This window comes from Pelecanus crispus, chromosome 4, assembly GCF_030463565.1.
Source record: "Pelecanus crispus isolate bPelCri1 chromosome 4, bPelCri1.pri, whole genome shotgun sequence".
Classification (NCBI taxonomy): domain Eukaryota; kingdom Metazoa; phylum Chordata; class Aves; order Pelecaniformes; family Pelecanidae; genus Pelecanus; species Pelecanus crispus.
In genome coordinates, this window is record NC_134646.1 from 20,543,912 (window position 1) to 20,562,307 (window position 18,396).

General features: G+C 42.0%; 1 protein-coding gene across 1 annotated transcript in view; it reads right to left on the reverse strand.

The window, feature by feature from the left end:
- ARHGAP24 (Rho GTPase activating protein 24) overlaps positions 1–18,396 on the reverse strand; it is a 190,883-nt gene that overhangs the window by 19,541 nt on the left and 152,946 nt on the right. The window contains 3 exon segments of the mRNA XM_075709139.1: positions 1,733–1,812; positions 1,814–1,941; positions 14,563–14,685. Of these exon segments, the coding sequence (XP_075565254.1) occupies positions 1,733–1,812; positions 1,814–1,941; positions 14,563–14,685 (331 nt within the window).

Consider the following 18,396-nt stretch of genomic DNA (forward strand, 5'->3'; position numbering starts at 1 on the left):
GTGCTACAGATGTTGCTAGATAACCTTGCAAAAAAAAAAAAAAAAAAAAAATTTATGTGGCTGAGGCCTGGTCTCATTTGTTTTGAATAGATGGAACTTGTGCACCTCTTTCAAGCTGTACCTCTCAGCGGGGTGTTCAGTACATCATCTTCCTGGAGTTTGGGGGCAGCTTGTTTCCTTAAGCTTTTCCTCCACAATTATTTGGTTTACAGGCACAGAAAAAATAACCTTTTGTTTCTGCCATTTGCCTACTTGTATCTCTGGTAGAGGTTGTGCAAGAGACATGACCAGTAGTATTTATCTTATGTCCAAGTAAGGAAAACATACCCAATGGATGCTCCTTTATAATTTTTAAATAAGTTACACAGTATTTGAACAGTCAGTGAGTACCCTAAAAACATTTATCGGCTAAGACTGTCACTTCCCACAGTCCTCTGGCTCCTTAAAGCTATTTTCTGGTCAATTATCCTAACTCTCACCTTCTGATGAGAAACTAATAAACCTCACAGGAAGACAATTCAGTTTTCATTTCCAGCGCATTATAAATTCTTGACATTTCTTAAAGTGAGGGTCAGGACTGAGGAAACTGTTGGAGATAAAACAGCATTACAGATGTCTGCCTTCTGTGCATCTGTGATACACATACCTTCATGCATAACAAATTTGTTCACTTCATAGGAATAGGGAAGGGAGGGAAGTAAATATTTCCAGCGATCAGGTTCATATCATGGCATGTTTTTTGCACTGAAAGATCAAGCTACGCTTTCCTTCCAGTTAACTTGCATTGCTGTCATTCAAAGGTCCCACAAAATAAAACCTGCCTCTTCGTCTGAATTCACATTAGACCCTCAATTGGAATGAAGTATCCTGATTCCATTTTGGAGGTGTGTTACAGATGTCACTTAGAGCACACACTGAGGACAACCACTGTTTATCATTCTGTTGAACTGGAATTTCATTGCCATTGTATTAATTCTGATCAGAGTTAAAAAGGCCATGTGGCATTCATAATCCACGGGTTCTGTTTCTCTGATTGCCCACTCTGAATATGTGGACTACTGCTATCAATGCTTACAGGAGGAGAGCTGAACTTGCACAAAAAAAAATTAATCTTACAAAAGACTGAAGTCATACACAGCTCTGTGAACAAGACTGGGTTCTTCCTTGGCCCAGAAAAATTCTCATTAGCTTTGCAAAACTGTATAAATATTGGAATATAAATTGGACCTCGACCCGCAAAACAACATAGGTTTGTTATTATGGTCACATCAACTTTTATTTTAAGACCAAAGGCTCAAAATTATAAAGAAATACATAAAAGTAGACTTCCCTTCCAGTCAGTTTTATAGGTAACAGAACATACTGAAATAGGTGATAAGAGAAATTCTTCCTTTGTGGAACTGCCCAAATGCCAGCATCACCACTGTATTTCAAATGATACTAAGATCAAGGCAATCCAGATATTTTTGATTAAGCCAAACCATTAGCAATACTTTTCCTAACCAGCTTTTCACAAATGGAAATTCTCCAGAAACGCTTTGAAATCAGACATCAAAGTCAGAAAAAAAAGAAGACATTTTAGAGTGGTAATAGGAAACATACAGAAAAACCTACAAAAACCTGTCATTCTATCTGTTGGTGCCACGTGTTTTACAGCACCGTGGATCAGCCAGTACAGCAGACCATGTCCTGTCTAGGCTTCAGAGAGTGGGGGACAGCTGGAGGATTTTACCTGTCAAAAGAAGGCTTCTCTCCACAGTCAAATGCATCCTGTAACTCCTTAACAAGATTAGCCTGCCCGGGCAGTCGAAAAAAGGCCTTCTTCCTTTAGCCCCCGTTGTCGGATAAAATCCACGCACTGTTCCACCAACATAGGAGCCAGGCGGTTCCCATATCGCTTTTCGTATCGGACAGTATCTTCCAGCTTCTGGCCAAAAATACCTGCATGAAAAAGAGAGATGTGACCTGGTTGAGGTTCATAAAAACATTTTGAGGAGCCCGTGTCTTCTATTACAACCCATGCAATTTACAGGTCATTTAAACGTATGGACAATTAACCTACTCCTTTCTTAAGAATAAAATGCTCAATTTCACTTTTGATACTCTCATGGAAATACAATGCCGACAGATTTTACAACAATGCTCAAAAACATTATTTAAAATAAAATACTGTAAATGATTTTTCAGACCGTAAGGACAGAAAACTTAAAAATAATACAAATAGGGTTTTCTGTCACAAAACTTTTCAAAAGCGATACACATCTCCATCTTCTTTGGTTCATGCCTAATTATCTATAAAAATATAAGTAGTTGCTGTATCAATTTCAATGGCATATAAACATTACCTTTACACATGGAGGGCAAAATATTTATAAATACAACTCAGGATTTTTTTCTTACTAAACCAAATTATTAATTAAGTTTTCCCACATAACCAAAGACCATTCCTATAATGTATTACCAAATGCATTATCACTGTCTGCTTTAGCAACAATAAATTTCATGTATGAAAAAAAGATCCTGACATGAAAGGTGAAATGCAGGAAACCTGCATTCGTACTTAACCTCAGAAAATCATGGAGTTTTTTTGACAGAATTAACTTCAACCCTGATCTGAGGATATCATTGCTACCACTGGAAAGACAGCTACTCTTTGTAACTTATTTTGCCTCTCCCTTTCAACCTGCAGAGCCAGCCATCGTAGACAGCATCACAATAACGTTCAGGCATGTCATCTGTGATGGAAGCTCTCTCAAGACCACCATTTGTTGAACAGTATTGGGGCTGAAGTGAGGCAATTCACTTTCTGTATACAGCAAGACAATGAATAGTTCTAAGGCAGTCATGATCAGAAACTAAAGACCAAATAACTATCTATGCTTAGAAGGCTCCTTTTCCAATTACATACACTATAAAGTGGGGAGCGGGGAGGGAAGAGCAGTAAGCCAAATTGTGCTCTTCACCGAGCACATAGTTCCTACTCATTTGAGAATAGTCAACAAGAAGAGAGTTGTTTTGGCTTCTTTTTCTAAAGAAAGCCCAAAGTTAAGCTAGTCAGCTTTGGCTTTTGGCCCAACAACATCATTCACCCATAAACTACAATTACATGAACAAGTAACCATAAGCTATGGTAGCATTCAGATTGAAGCATCCTTCAGGGTAACCTTCAACGTATACATTTTTCCTCCAACTAAAGAAAGGTAACTCACACCTCAGTTGCAGGGGGAAAAGTTGCCTTGCATATGCTCCAGGATGTTATGGCAAGTGGGTAGCAAGCTGTCCATTACACATACTGAAGGTCTGGGGGTTGTATTTAAGTGCAATTATTTTTACTGTAGCACATGGAATACCTGGAGAGAGTAACTGATATCCAGCCAAGACATCCAGAAAGTATTCTCAGATGCAGAGCAGCATATTTTGTGACTTCCATGGTACCCACACTTGTGGATGCCAAAACCAGCAGTAGGTAAGGGGGCTGAACATCACACAATCACTCTTTATTTGCTCACTTTTTTTCATGTTGTACAAACCCCCAAACCCAACAATTACAAATTAAAAAAGGAATTTTTGCAATTCCAGTGAGTCAAGCTTAGAAGAATACTGACTGATGTGGAATATTTCATGTCTGCAAAGTTCAAAGCCTCTTCATGCTGGCAGAGGAATCAAAGTATGTTTTTGTAATTCTTACATACCTTCCTAACCTCCTGCAAACTGCGTATGGGGATGGCAGGAGTATTAAATGAATTGGGGTTTCTTGTATTTGTCTGAGGTAAGGGTTGCTGTTGGTCAACACAGAGGAAATCATCAAGTCCCTCCATTTTCTAGACCCTCCTTCTGAAAGTAGCGGAATTAAGGAGGAAGGTCCACTGGAAGTCAGTTACGGAATCTGTGTGATTATGGCAGTTTGGGGATTTCAAAGTTGTTCTTGATATACAAGGCAGCTGCTGTTCAGTGCCCCCAAAATTGTCCGTTCTGCTGGCTACTGCTGGCTGAACAAGCCCCTGTTCCTCTGCCTTTCCTCAAAGGGCATGTGTTCTAGCTCTCAAGCATCTCGGTGGCCCTTTGCTCAACTCCCTTCAGTTTTATCTTCCCCCCCGCATTTTTTTTTTTTTTTTAGTGGACACAATATTTGGAATACTGTCTAAAAAATGCTGAGCAGAGGGGGTTAATCACTTCCTTCCCTGTGCTGGCCCTGCTCTGTCTGGCTTACTGTCCCTCAGGACACCCAGGTCCTTTCTGCAGAGGAGCTGCTTCCCTGGGGTTATTCCTTCTTAGGTGTAGGACTTGTCCGTCCTACTCCAGTTTGTCCTATGAACATACAGTCTGAGCTTCCCTTCAAGAGCCCATGAGAGCTCTTGGTTTTAAACACAAAAGTTTTTCTGTCTTTGCAAACAAGACTAATCAGTGTAAGATAGGATATTCCAATTACACAATGTACAATTACAACTCATGCCCACTGACAGTACAAATAGTACGAATAAGCTTTGTCCTATTGGCTATACTTTCTTGTCTCCATGCTAACATTCTTTCATCAGTAATGTGCATATTGCAGCTTACATTTGCAGAGGAAAGAGTAAGTTCTCAAACCTTCCATACTGCTTTGAAACTCCTATTAGTAATGACACTGCAGTCAAAACACATCACTTTCTATTAATACATTTTTTGGGATGCTGCCTTCTTCCCCCCCCCCCCCTTTCATTTTAGAATTGGCTCTCAAAGCATGTCTAATAGATAATTAATAAAATCAGAATAAGGGGGTTTTGTGCAGTGTGAGCAAAACCAATTCCTATATTATTAAAAATTGCTGATGCACAACACAAAATGTATTGAAAATACGTGGCAACCATAAAGCATTAAGATGTCTGTAACTAGTGTCAAACAGTATTTTTTAAGACAAGTAGAAAGTAATGAGTGATTCACATACAAAGGGTGACGTATTAAATGGATATGACAAACTTGGTTCTGTATTGTAGCAGCAAATCACAGGTACTGAATGAAGAAAACCTTAAAAAAGTGTATCTAAGGAAAAATAAAACCTGATATGATGGAAAGAGGTAACCAGTGTCGAGAAAAAAAAAAAAAAAAAAAAATCCAAATTGGAGCCTAAAATTTCCCGGTTCTGGTCCCTTAAGTGTAAACATTGAGTTGTTTCTACTATTGACTGCAATAAGGTACATTGTAAATTCAGGGGCTTTTATTGAGACACTTAAAATACATGTAGCTAGGAATGCCTGCAGGACAGACAGAATAACTACAGCAGTTGTCTCGGATTTGACAGATTGGATTCAGATCCTACACAACCCTCAGAACACAGTTGCATTGAGTCTGGCCACATATATATTTCACAGCCGGAGGGCTAGGCGTATGCCCCACCACACTCACATGTCAGATAAAGCCTCAGGGACTTGGCTCCCCATCTATATGAATGGTGATAATACCATATCTACCTCACAGGCATGAGGATCTCCACACAGCTTTGGGGAGCTCGTAGCTAGTGTGGCAATTCTGACAACCATGTAATAACCCAAAGACCTAAGTCTCATGGAAAATCACCATGTCCCACTTTGAAGTGCTTCTGAAGTCACTATTTACTACACTCTGCATTCTCCAATTTGTTTGGCTTTGGAATTCATCTCAGGCAGGCTTGGTTTGGTTTCAAAGTCTAGGCTGAACTTCTCTGAAGGATTTCCTTCACCTAACAAATGCAGAACACTGCACCAGGCAGCACTTGGCCATGAAAAGAATCAGTCATGATAAGCCTGCATAAATATTGACTCTAAGTCAGAGACTTGCTGATGTTTTATGGAAAAAGTACTCTGTTGCCAGGGGCAGAAGTGGCGGAAACATGACAACTCTACTTCCACATCATGTTGTCGTAACTTTTACCTTGTTCATAGTCTTTCTGGTGTCTGTTGGGTTATTCAGTGTTTTGGAATAAAAGCCACGATCATTACCCTGTAAGGTGCACCTTACATCACAACTACCAACTACAGAGATATTGCAGATTAATAGCTTATGAAGACTAAGACGTTGACTATTATGAAGCAAAGGCAATGCTGTGAAGAACTGTGGTTGCAAACATACAGTTACCTTAGTGGTTCACAGAGGCAGACAACAGTGATCAGCTATACCTGGTAACTACTAGCATCTCCTTTACAGAGAAGCAAAGAAAAGACAGTCCAAGTTAAGGAGACGACAACAAAACCACAGAGATAATTTCATATGCTGTTTTTTAGAAGTAAATTTCCACTACAGTAACTAAAGAACACCACCTCTGTGGAGAAGGAAATAAAAGAGCCCTCATAACTCATGTTGTAATACAAACCCAAATTCTCCTCCTAAATCTCAGTATTTCCAAAATCCAGAAATGCACAGATGCACCAGCGCTGACCTATGGTTTGGTTTATCCTTGGGATAGGGTGCCAGAGGTGAAACAAACAAACCAAACCAACATGAAACTTTGAGATTCCAAATGGCAGCAGCTTGCCTTCCCCACAGCTGGCAGAAGGCAGGGAAATGTACAGGATTCCAGTTCTGACCAGTCAGTAGATTTAATCAGCAGAACTGCTTTTTCAGAGAGGCCCATGTAGATCTTTAAAGCTATATCCAATTAAGCCAAGATCACGCATAACATCAAAGAGGAAAATCACATGCTAGTAAAGGGCATGCTGAAAGGTTATTCATTAACTAGAACATTCCCGTGGCAGAAGTTTTGTAAACACTTTGAGAAACGAGATTTCCAAGCCGAATAGATACCCATAAAGCTTATAAAAGACACTACAGTGCTTTATCCAAATTCTGCGTATGCTTACTCAAGAGTTGTGGAAACACTGTGGTATTTTCAATAGTACGTATTCACACTTAAGAGTATGTTTTTAAAATCTAAGAATGCTATTAGTCAATGATTTCCTTAGCCACTGCACACAGGCAGGGGTCACTTCTGAAGTCTATTGACTCCAAGCTTCTGATTCAGTAAGAAAAAAGGAGAAAGATCTAGGCAGCATTTCTGTGTCTATAAGGAACAGCTTGAAAAAGCCCACCTGCCGCTCTAGCTCTACCACACCACACGCACTTAGCGAGCCAGAAGGTTTCTGCCTTTTCCAAGCCACCCCTTAGCAATTCAGATGATAACATGTTTTCAGACAGCATAAAGCACAGAGGGCTGATGCTTTCAACAGAGGGCCCACACCTGTACATGTGTTCTCTCAATGTGCAGCAGAGGATCTCCGTCCTTCCAAAACAAGTTCTGAGTTTATGGGCTATACTCATCAGAAGGTCAGTTAAGGTCAAAGGAATTGATCTCAGCTTTGGATCTGGATGAGAATTTTAAGCAGCTCTCAATTCTACATCAGTAATTCCTTGACAGTGAAAATAACAGATCAGGTGAACAGCTTTCAACAGCAGGGCTGGGAACAAAGGTCCTGGAATAACACAAAGTGGCTGTCATGGCCACATAACACTTAATACGGAGTTTTAAATTATTATTTTTTATCAGCTTTCTACTCCGGTGTTCCCCAGCACTAAATGCTGTTTTGAGTTGATCAAAGGCAGGGAGTACTTTCTTCTTCTCTACAGAATTTTCTAATGTACAGGAAAGGAAAAATCCCACCAAAAATAGCAGTGGTAGAATTTTGTTCCTTCATGACTCATTTTCTTTCCTTCAAGCCTTCTCCTACCCCACAGCCAGTGTGATGCCACTAGTAGATAAGGTAAGATAAACCCCTGCCCTGGAGTTTAGCACAGCTGCACACCGGAGGTTACTGCTTAGAAAAAACAACTCTGAAATAAGAGCAGAACTAGCTACAGGCTGGAAAGGAATGGAGGCAATTTTAAAAACATCACTGGGAACTTATCACAGTCAATCACATCAGGGCCTGCACCATTTCTCTGGCCGTGGCCAATGCCACCTCCTCTGCTCACCCAAAATTACCATGCTATTCAACGTTCTCACTACTGCATGCCAGCAAAGTTACCCTCAGTTATTGCTTTCTCCACTTACCCTGCATGTGCTCTGAGAAGGTTCCTGTGATGGTACTTAAACAGAGAGCATCTTTTCTAAATTGGATTTTAAAGATGGTTGGCTCTGTCTCTGTTCAGATGCTGCCCTCTGAGCACTAACTCCTTCTACGACATGACCTCCAAACAGGTCTGACATTTAATTTTTTGGTGCCTATCACAATGCAGCTTTGATCTGGATTTCCAGGAAGGCTTCTATACCTTGTTTCACTGGTGAAAATAACAACATATCTCTGTCTAAACATACAACGTCATGATTCCCTTGCATGATTCCCATCATTCTTCCAATGACTAGCCAATGGTTTTACCTGCTAGTTTTATTTTCTGCGTTGTGTTGCACAGCTTAGAACTAACTAATCTGCTTTATGCAAGTATGGGCTAGGTTTGCAGAAGGCTAGTTTTGTATACCTAAGTATAAAAAAAAGGCAATCTGCAAACGAAGTTACAAGAATTTGGTATGCCAATTAATAAGACAAGTTTAGTTAGCCTAATTTGCCTGTGCAACCATAGTAAAGGCTTGTCTGAAAGTCCAGTTAATGTTCATCTTTCTGTTGATTTCAGTGGGACATGAACCTAGTTAAACATGCGCACCCAGCATTCTGCAGCTCTGATCTAGGGGCCTTGCGACAATGCTCTTGACAGAAAACATGTATAAGAAAGCAACTGAAACAAACAATATGTAGAGGAAAGCAAATTAGCAGCATGACCTCCATCGTTCTGTCCTCTGCCCCAAGTGCTGCAGCTTCTCATGGAGTTTTAGACATGAAGAGTTTCTGTGTCAGAACGTACAGGGAAGGAATCAACAGCTGAAGCTCTTCTTGGAGCGGCTAAGGCTGCACCCCAGGCACGAAGGCAGCTGTCTGCAAAATTATCAGTTAATCCTTTATTCAATTCTAAACATTTCTTAAATAGTTAACTGTATAAACGGGGCACAGACAGCTCTAATTCACACCAACAGCCTGAAGTGCACTAGGGTACTTCATATAGACACATCCACAGCCTCCTGGCCAGTCTCCAGAAGGACTTGAACCCCAGCAACCACAGGAAACACCGGCCTGGGTGAAGGGGGGTACAGAGGGCAGCTTTCAATGCTATCTCAGCTGCAGATGATAGCTGGTCTCTGCTGCAGTTCTGCGGCGAGTCCCTCACTGGTTGTGATCCCTCATTTCAAGGCATCACCCCTGACTGCCTGCACACACAACCCCCAAAAGCAATGACGCCACTACATCACTACTGAGTCTTGTGAGCAAAGAGCCGCATGGTCTTGCAAAAGGACAAATGGCAGCATGGAGGAACAGTTTAGGGAGGAGCAGGAGATGAAGATGGTTGTAGTTGTATAAACCCTGTGTAAGATCATTTCTCACGCTTCAGAGCAACATGACAGTTTAGCCCTTTCACTTGGATTTCTCTGTCCAGCATAGTTCTTAAGGCAGCACCAATATTCTCCTCTTCCCCCACACAAAGTTTTTGTCCTCGTCATAGAGGTAGTTTCCCCCAACCCATTCCAAGCACCATGGCACCTTATCATCACTTGTCATATCTCTCTCTCAGACATGTGTTTCCCTTCCAGTGCTTCCAGCTGACAGATTTGGAAAGCCAGCCTCCTCTTTGCCTTCCTCCCCCCAGTACTGCCATGCTCTGCTTCAACAGGAGTATGTGCAATGCAGAAGAAAACTGGCTTTAAACATCTCTATGCAGCAGGTGGAAAGGCAAATGCAGGCTGCAGGGCAGCAGGATGAAGTGGCACTGCAGCACTTGCAACAGGACAGTGCATTGTAGGGCTACACTTCAACCCATCAGAAATCTCTGAATCCAAGGACTTAAGTCTTCTACACAGATGTGCATTTATCATGGTGCTTTGCTCCCTCTCTTCTCCCCCCTCCTCCCACACAGACAAAATGCAAACCCAAACTCTTTTCCCTGATGTTCTGCCAAACAAATAGACAACTCGGAGCATCACAGGTCTGATTCCCCCACTGCTCTCACTGATTTTTGCTCCAAGGCTCTGCAATAATCTTGTTGCAAGCCACATCATTCAGGCAGCCTATTCATGGGCTATTATGTAGAGGAGACAGTATCAGCTGGCCAGCTACAAATAAATGAACAAAGAAGTAAATAAATCATTCGTGGAATGTTGGCACTGCATTGTTTAATGCCTTTTGTTTAGGTATTCTCATCTGCCCCTGCACACACAGCCCCCTGACTTCTCAGAAACCATGGCTTCGCTAGCAAAGCAGAATACAGCGACAGAACGGACCTACCTTTACGGAAACTAAAACACCGTTTAATTCTCCTATAAGTAGTTTTAGGAATGAAAGGAGCTGCTGCTAAGGCACCTGGGCTGCGGACTCCAGCATTTCTGTCTTCAGGCATCATCCAGGCCAGAGCCCCCACGTCCCTCCAAAGCTTTTCTTTACCAGCTGCATCCAGATGGAACACCACGACTGCTCATCATTACTGACTGCTGAAGAGTTTTTTTATAATAGTGTATTTTCCTCTGGAGCTAGGAGATTTGTGGTCTTCTAGATCTTGGGTAGGGCTTGAAGTGATTTTAATGTTCTCTTCCCCGATTCAATTTTGCTTTGGGGAACAATTTACTTCCATCTATTTCCTTTCGTTTCTTTTATTTCCTGCAGTGAGACAACTGTCTATTATGCAATGTCACAACAAAAGAGTTTCAGCAAAAAGATACATCTTCCATTCAAACAGAAGTGCCTGCACAGACGGAGGGGGAGAAAGACCTCTTCCTCCCAGCTGGAAGAGGGGGTTGAGTGGCAGAGACTCCAATTCCACAGGAAAAGGTCAGCGCTTCGCGGTGCGCAAGGGGAAAGAGAAGAACAATACCAAAAAGGCCACTGAAGAATCCTCTGGGATACGATACTCCTTGCTGGATCCCTTTATCTCTGCAGCCGAGAAGCAAAAACAACAGTCCCTTCGCCCGAAAGGCTCTCTGCCCATAACAGATTCCTTTCAAAAGACCTTTTATATGCCCAGCTCCCTGTCTGATGTTCTCATGGGCTTCTCGCTTGTTTTATTGCCTTCGAACTACCAGAAGCTCTCATGGGAGAGGCACGTCAGATGCGGCAGCCGCACATCTTTGCTGGCAGGATCCTGGGGAGCTGCTGAGGAATACGTGCCTCCACACGGGGATGCTCTGCTTGCTCGCTCCCTCCTGGTCCCACGCCTGGCAATGGCAGCCACGGCTGCTGCTGCTGCCTGCGCCAGCCCCTCGCATGCAGCAGGTGCAGGGAAACGACGTAGAGGAGGGAGCCGCCGCAACGCAGATTTGTCTGCTCCTCCGGGTGACTTTGAGTTGACTTCAGGCGGCGGCCGTGTGCGGCAGCTTGAAAAGCAAGCAGGCTGTTCCTGGCTCCCGCAGGAGGTGCCAGACCTTACACTACTACCCCTGCTAAAACGCTCATGCTCCTTCTTCTCGCCTTCTCCCTCCCCCACTTGCAAACTCTGCAATTAAAGCTCAGGCCTTTCCCTCCTGTAAAAAATTGCCTTTTTAATCTAATCAGGAAAGGAATTTCATGTGCAAACAGGCATTACATGCCCTGGCTCATTTACATTTCTTTTCCCTTTCAGAAGTTTTTCCACAGTCACCTTATTCTTTCGGTGCAAAACCCAAGCTGTTTCTGATCACCTTAGCAGATTCCCACCTGCCCCCCTCCCACCTTCTCTTTCTAGCACAGGTTAACAAATAACAATTTAATTATATGGTTAATCATTTACAGAGCTCCTTGCGCTGGTACCAGGAGTCCTTTCCCACTGCCAGACAAACTTTAAATATTAGGGGCTCACCAAGGCACAGATACATCTGTTGCACGTGTGCACACACACACAGCACTTGCTTACAATGCTTGTAAGAACCAGAAGATTGAAATATGTTACTCAAAGTGGCACTTGACTTGTATGACACCAGCCTATTGTGGTTTACCATCTAGTATTGAAATTTAGGAAGCTGATATAAAACTGGTGTATGATTAATTAGCTGTCTGAAGTAATTTTGTGTTGTAAGTAGTTACTTGTTATTGGCTACTCATCATCATGTGACTGCAACTTTTCTATATCTTGTTTATAGCTAATGATAAAAAGATTTTTAACTTCAGTGGCTACAACTCATAAAGGCAGGTTCTTAGACAACTTAAGCCAGAAGTGCCCTTCTTTACAAGGGTCAGACTGTAGCAACGTCCATGTAGCAAGGGATAATAAAAATATGAGTGTCTCCAGCTGTACATAATTACAGAACAGTTAATAGGGCTTATTAAGACTTGTTAAGATAGCTCAGACTATCAACTGAAGTAACAAGTAGTTAATAAATGGGGGACATGCTAGAAACAGTTCTTACTGGTGACATATCCCATGATACTGCTTTTGCCTTGTTATCATGGTCAAACCTTCCCTGTGAACATTAAACCCAAAATCATGTTCTATCTATTCTGATGTTTTCCAGGGAATTAACTGTTTGCTTCCCAATGCAAATAACCCTGAGTCAGTGTATTTGCTCAAGAAATGCAACAGGAAAACAAAAAAGAACATGCTTAGAAGTGTTTTAACTACAAATGAATCTATACAGTAATTTAAGGATTGCACCTGTCTCTTGTTTTATGCAAATCAGCATGTTAAGTCTTCAGTGAGGTGCTTCCCTCAGTAATTGGCATTAAACACTCCTACAACAATGGTGTCCTGAGAATTTTCATGGTGGCTCAAAGGATTCCCAGTAAACCAGAAATAGCTCTTGCCCTATAAAAGCAAATGAGGGGCTGGTGAAGAAAGCACAGGGTCAGGACTCAGGAGATTTGCTTTCTATTTGTAGCTCTGTGCACAGACTTGGGCTAGAAACAGAGTTTCACCTAATCTCAGCTCCCTGCCTGTAAAATGTAGACACTCCTCCACTTGCAGAAGAACTGCAAGGTTGCCTTTCCTCATTATTTGCCACAGAAAGATACTGCAGTGCTGGAAGCCAAGTGCAAAAACCACAGAGATACCCTTTGAAAAATCCAGTTCTGCTATGCCCCCAAATTTATTATTGCCACAGCAGCTTAGGCTGCTAATGGACTAGAGTAAGAGAACACTGAGGAGCTCAACACAAGGCCTGCTCTACAAAGAGAAAGTTGGGGATGGGTAACCCTCGTGCTCTATAAACAAGATTTCCCACCTTGCCTAATTGCAGAAGACTGTGCTCCTCACACCTCCCCTCTCCCAAACCAACTCAAATGCCTATAGAAAATCACGCCTTTTAAGACAAAACTTTCAATTTGTGGGGTTTCGGCTTTTGTTTTGTTTTTTAACCATCCTCCTATAAGACCTACATGCCCAGATCCAGGACTGTGCTAGCTTATTAATGTATAGGGCCAGATCCCAGTGAGATGACTGCTTAGCACCGTCTTTCCAGGGCACATTTCCCCAGGAGGAGCCAAAGAGAAGACAGTCATTTTTGAAGAGGTGCCAGGCAGGCCCAGCTGACCAAGTGCCTCAGTGCAGCCCACCAGCAAGGCCAAAGCATTCTCCTAAGAACTGTGTGACCTGAATAAAGCACAAAGGAAGATGGGTGGCTTACAAGAAAAGTTTTGTTTAAAATGGTAGTTTCCTTCAGTCCCTCCCATCCTCTCTCCTGTGGACTACCTGGCAGCTGAGAAAAAGACACTTGCAGTCAGCAAGCACAGTTTTTAGTGATGAAACAGCACAGACTATCCTGCGTGACTTACTTTTCCAGCAACCTGCAGACGAGACCAAAAAAGCATCTGATGCAATACGGGTGCTCCTTCACAGTGGAAAAATATTTCTGTCCCCAAACTTGGAGATTTGAGGAACAGACTGATTAACATACTGACATTTTGTGCAAGTATATCAATCTTACTTGTATTATAATAATACACACATTATCACCAGAATAATAATAGTGATGAAAATAGCGATAATAATTTGCAGCCCATTCAACATGAGAACGCATTTTAAAAAGACAAATAGACATCCGACAATAAATTTTGATCCACTACTACTGAAATTATTAGGTATACCAATCAAAAGAAAAATAATCTATCCTATACTGCAAGTGCTAATATTCTGAAGCTTATATTGGAGTGCACAGCTTTATAGAATACTATTACTGGTCTTAGCTGCCACTTGCAGGAGAGTAACTGACAGCTGCTTACAACAGTCATTTCTGAAACACATGGACAGTCTTTAAGCTGGTGACCAAAGAAATTACTCTGCTCCTCCCTGAGGGAAAGCTATTTTCATAGAAGACCAACCTTCTGTGAAAACTTCCCCTTGCCTTGGTAATGCACTATCATGTGCTATCCTCACTAAGGGAAGTGGTTCCAGACAGTTTAAAGCCTTTTAATTGAGCCTTCTGCATGGGAACATGCCTGATACCTGCATTGCAAGTGAAAACAAAGGGTTTACTCCCCTTTTTTTGAAAGATCTAGATCATTCTCCTCCTCTTCACTTCAAAACTCTGGCTGTGACTGAGAGACAACAGAAGAGCCTTTATGTGTCTTTGTGTATCTGAGAGCCTTGCATGTTCCCTCACTGACTCACCTCCTCCAAATGGTGCCCATATAACCCTGCGAATGGATTTCACCCAATCCTCCATGTCATTCTGCGTGCTCGCCATAAGAAGGTACGTCTCATGATTAGCTGTCATCCGCTCTCGGTCTCCTCCTGCAAGAGAAGATAATTGCACTTAGAAACCCTTTCGCTTTTTTCCTGCCCAGCCAAGTTCCTGCCAGAATGACTGCTGAAAGCAGTAATAGCGGCTCCATAGCAAGCAGACATGGATACTATGCAGTGCAGTGTTTATCATCAGACACGGCATGAAAAGAAGGTCCTGTAAGTACATTCCCCATCAGACAGCGAGAAGCTGTCATGCTTCCAAAAGGAAATGAGAGGATAAATGTCATCAGTAAACAAAAACAGCCCCATGCCGTTCCAAGAACCACAGGGGCCTGCACTAATCTGTAACTTGATAAATGTACTGGAAATTTTGCAGCAGTTATTGTACCATGACGGAGAGAATAAACACAGAGAGATAAGCGTGCTTTAAACACGTAGGGATGACTCCATTTTTATTTTCAGGAACGCAATGTGTCACATTCATGGCAATGACATTTGATATGCCCAAGTGTTGCTGCGAATCTCTAAGGAGAAGGCAGCCAACGCTAGCAGCTGACATAGTACAACCCACTGCCTTGGATAGGTCTGACAAGCATTAGATTAAGAGGGAACACACTGCCTTATTACGCTTTATTTAAAGGATGGGCCAACATGAAGAAGGTCAAAACCAGAACTTGGCTTGCCACAGCTCCAGGTTTTCACACTTGCAGTACTGCTTCACCTCCATCCTAACGGGTACTATGTTAGCGCAAGAGCACACGGGGATTCAAACCACCTTTCCAGCACTGCAGAAGGAGCAAACCCTTCCAGAAAGCTATTGCCAGACATTTTGAAGCCCTTTCACTGAGCCAAACACAATACACCTAGAAATGCTGTGAGTTCTGTGTTCATTTGTTTCCAGCTTCTTCCATCCCTATTTTTGATTCTAGTCATATCTGAAGTAAATACCTCTCTTCATTACAGGAGGAATACTGCTCCTGGGAGGTCTTCTGAAGAGCACCATGCTCAGTGTTGGGCATTGGAACAGCTAGGTTTCTAAAGAGAAATTTCTTAAGGGCTAGAAAATCCAACCACAACTTCCTACCACAACCCTTCTGAATGAACCTACTGGTATAGTCCACACGTTAGAGAATTAAGACACACAACTGTAAAAGGGACTTAACTGAAACTTGGCGAACACAAAAGCCAGATCTTCCCAGACACGGGCAGATTCTACTGAAGACTTGTTCTTACAGTTTACATCATCACAAAACTTAAATTTGAACTTGGAGGTAAAGAGAGACTCTGGTTTTCTACAGTCAAAATACAGCCATTCATATAGTATATGTTCCCCAAAAAGGCATCCAAAGTAGTAATGCAACAACCGGAAATACAATACATTTTACAGACCATACCACAGTTTAAAAGTCTGAAGAACACTACTTTTTTCCTAAGACATAGTTAAAAAGTAGGGATGAACCTATTTTAAGTGCCAACGCTAGAGAAACGTCAGCATGAGCTAAACTGCATTGTATTTTTTTGGAATCTTTTCAGTGACTAGTGTCAGAATTGGTACAAAACATGGGTCTTACTTCTATAGTATGTTCCATCATATTTACCTTTCAAGAAGGAGAGGATGAGGGTATGGGGAGCGGGAAGCATTAGCATCCCAAATGGTAGCACTCCACATCAACCCTGCCCAGAAGACAGCACATAGTCAGGCCCTGGAAATTTACTCCCCATCTCTACCTTTTACATAACCGTCTTGACCAGAACAAGGACACATCTCTCTCATTCAAGCATGAAGAGTAGACATGATACTGTCTACTTAAACTGGCATATTTTACATATCATCTAGAGTTCTCAGCCTGAAAAGACCCAAAAATAAAGATACAAACAGAAAGCCTCAAAATATTGTCACAGCTATTAAATATAATAGTAATAAATATAGCATAGAGAAAAAACATGCACAGTTGTGCCCTTTTTGTGGCTGATAAAAACTGAAAAAAATTATTTATACTATCATATTGTACTGTAGCTTTTTTTTTTTTTTTAAATGGACCAGGACCCTGTAAGGTGCCATCCAAAGAGAACAAAAAGATGCATTCACACAACATACATATCAGATCCAGGAATAAAACAAGAGATGACCTCATTTTCTTACTAAAGAGACAACAAAAAAGATGACAACCATAGCCAAGTGATGGTCCTCCTCTCAGGTGTCTGCCAGATTGCTCCATATTCTTTTAATAGTCTGCATATTTAAATTCACCGGATTACATGAGATTTACTCACTTATCATGTTATGACAAATTGGAGGGTGTTCTCCAGATAAACTGGATTAATCCCGGAAGTGTAGATAGTTCATTTACAGTGTGGATTCCAGAGCAGTACTCTAAATAACTAACTCAGGTAAACATCAGGTAAACATCAGCTAATACACAATTAATCCATGTTTAATTTTGCAGAGAAGGAAAACATAATGTTTGGTTACATTATCTTTTGGTATGAAAAAGTGAAGCTTTCCTAACAAATGAAGCTTCACCATTTTATAGCAATTCTGGATCTGTCTGTTTTGTAACTGAATTCCTTCCTTTCACACAACAATATCAGATCTTGTAGGGTTCTTCTACTTGTGCATTAATTTAGTATTTTTCAAGAACTGAGGCCTCACTAAAAGGTTTTTGGGGATACAATGGCACATGTTGGATTTGTGTTTTACTGCAAATGTTAATTTTTAGTGGGACTATATTTTAAATACAGAATTAACAAGATCAGGGGGACAGACAAGAAGAAATGATGCAAGACCATGATTCAGGGAAGAGCCATCTCAGATAAGTAATAGCAGATGAACAGAAATAGAATTAGAAGGACCTTTCTGAATCATCAATAGGTCCACAGGACACTTCTGAAAGATGCTGTTTAGAATCTCCACTTTTTTCCTTCCTTATAATATTGTTATGATTATAATGAATCATAGAATCGTTTAGGTTGGAAAAGACTTTTAAGATCATCCAGTCCAACCATTAACCTACACTACCAAGTCCACACTAAACCAATCAAGGGTAGACTAGACTAAACCATGTCCCCAAGTGCCACATCTACCCGTTTTTTTAACACCTCCAGGGATGGTGACTCCACTACCTCTCTGGGCAGCCTCTTCCAATACTTGACTACCCTTTCCGGGAAGAAATTTTTCCTAACATCCAATCTAAACCTCCCCCCAGCACAGCTTGAGCCCATTTCCTCTCATCCTATCGCTAACTACTTGGGAGAAGAGACCAACACCCACCTCACTACAACCTCCTTTCAGGTAGTTGTAGAGAGCAATAAGGTCTCCCCTCAGCCTCCTCCTCTCTAGGCTAAACAATCCCAGTTCCCTCAGCCGCTCCTCATAAGACCTCTGCTCTAGACCCTTCACCAGCTTTGCTGCCCTTCTCTGCACATGCTCCAGCAACTCAATGTCCTTCTTGTACTGAGGGGCCCAAAACTGGACACAGTATTCCAGGTGCAGTGGAATATCACCAGCGCCGAGTACAGGGGGACAATCACCTCCCTGCTCCTGCTGGCCACACTATTCCTGATAGAAGCCAGGATGCTCTTGGCCTTCTTGGCCACCTGGGCACACTGCTGCCTCATGTTCAGGCGGCTGTTGACCAACACCCCCAGGTCCTTTTCGGCCAGGCAGCTTTCCAGCCACTCTTCCCCAAGCCTGTAGCATTGCATGGGGTTGTTGTGACCCAAGTGCAGGACCCGGCACTTGGCCTTGTTAAACCCCAT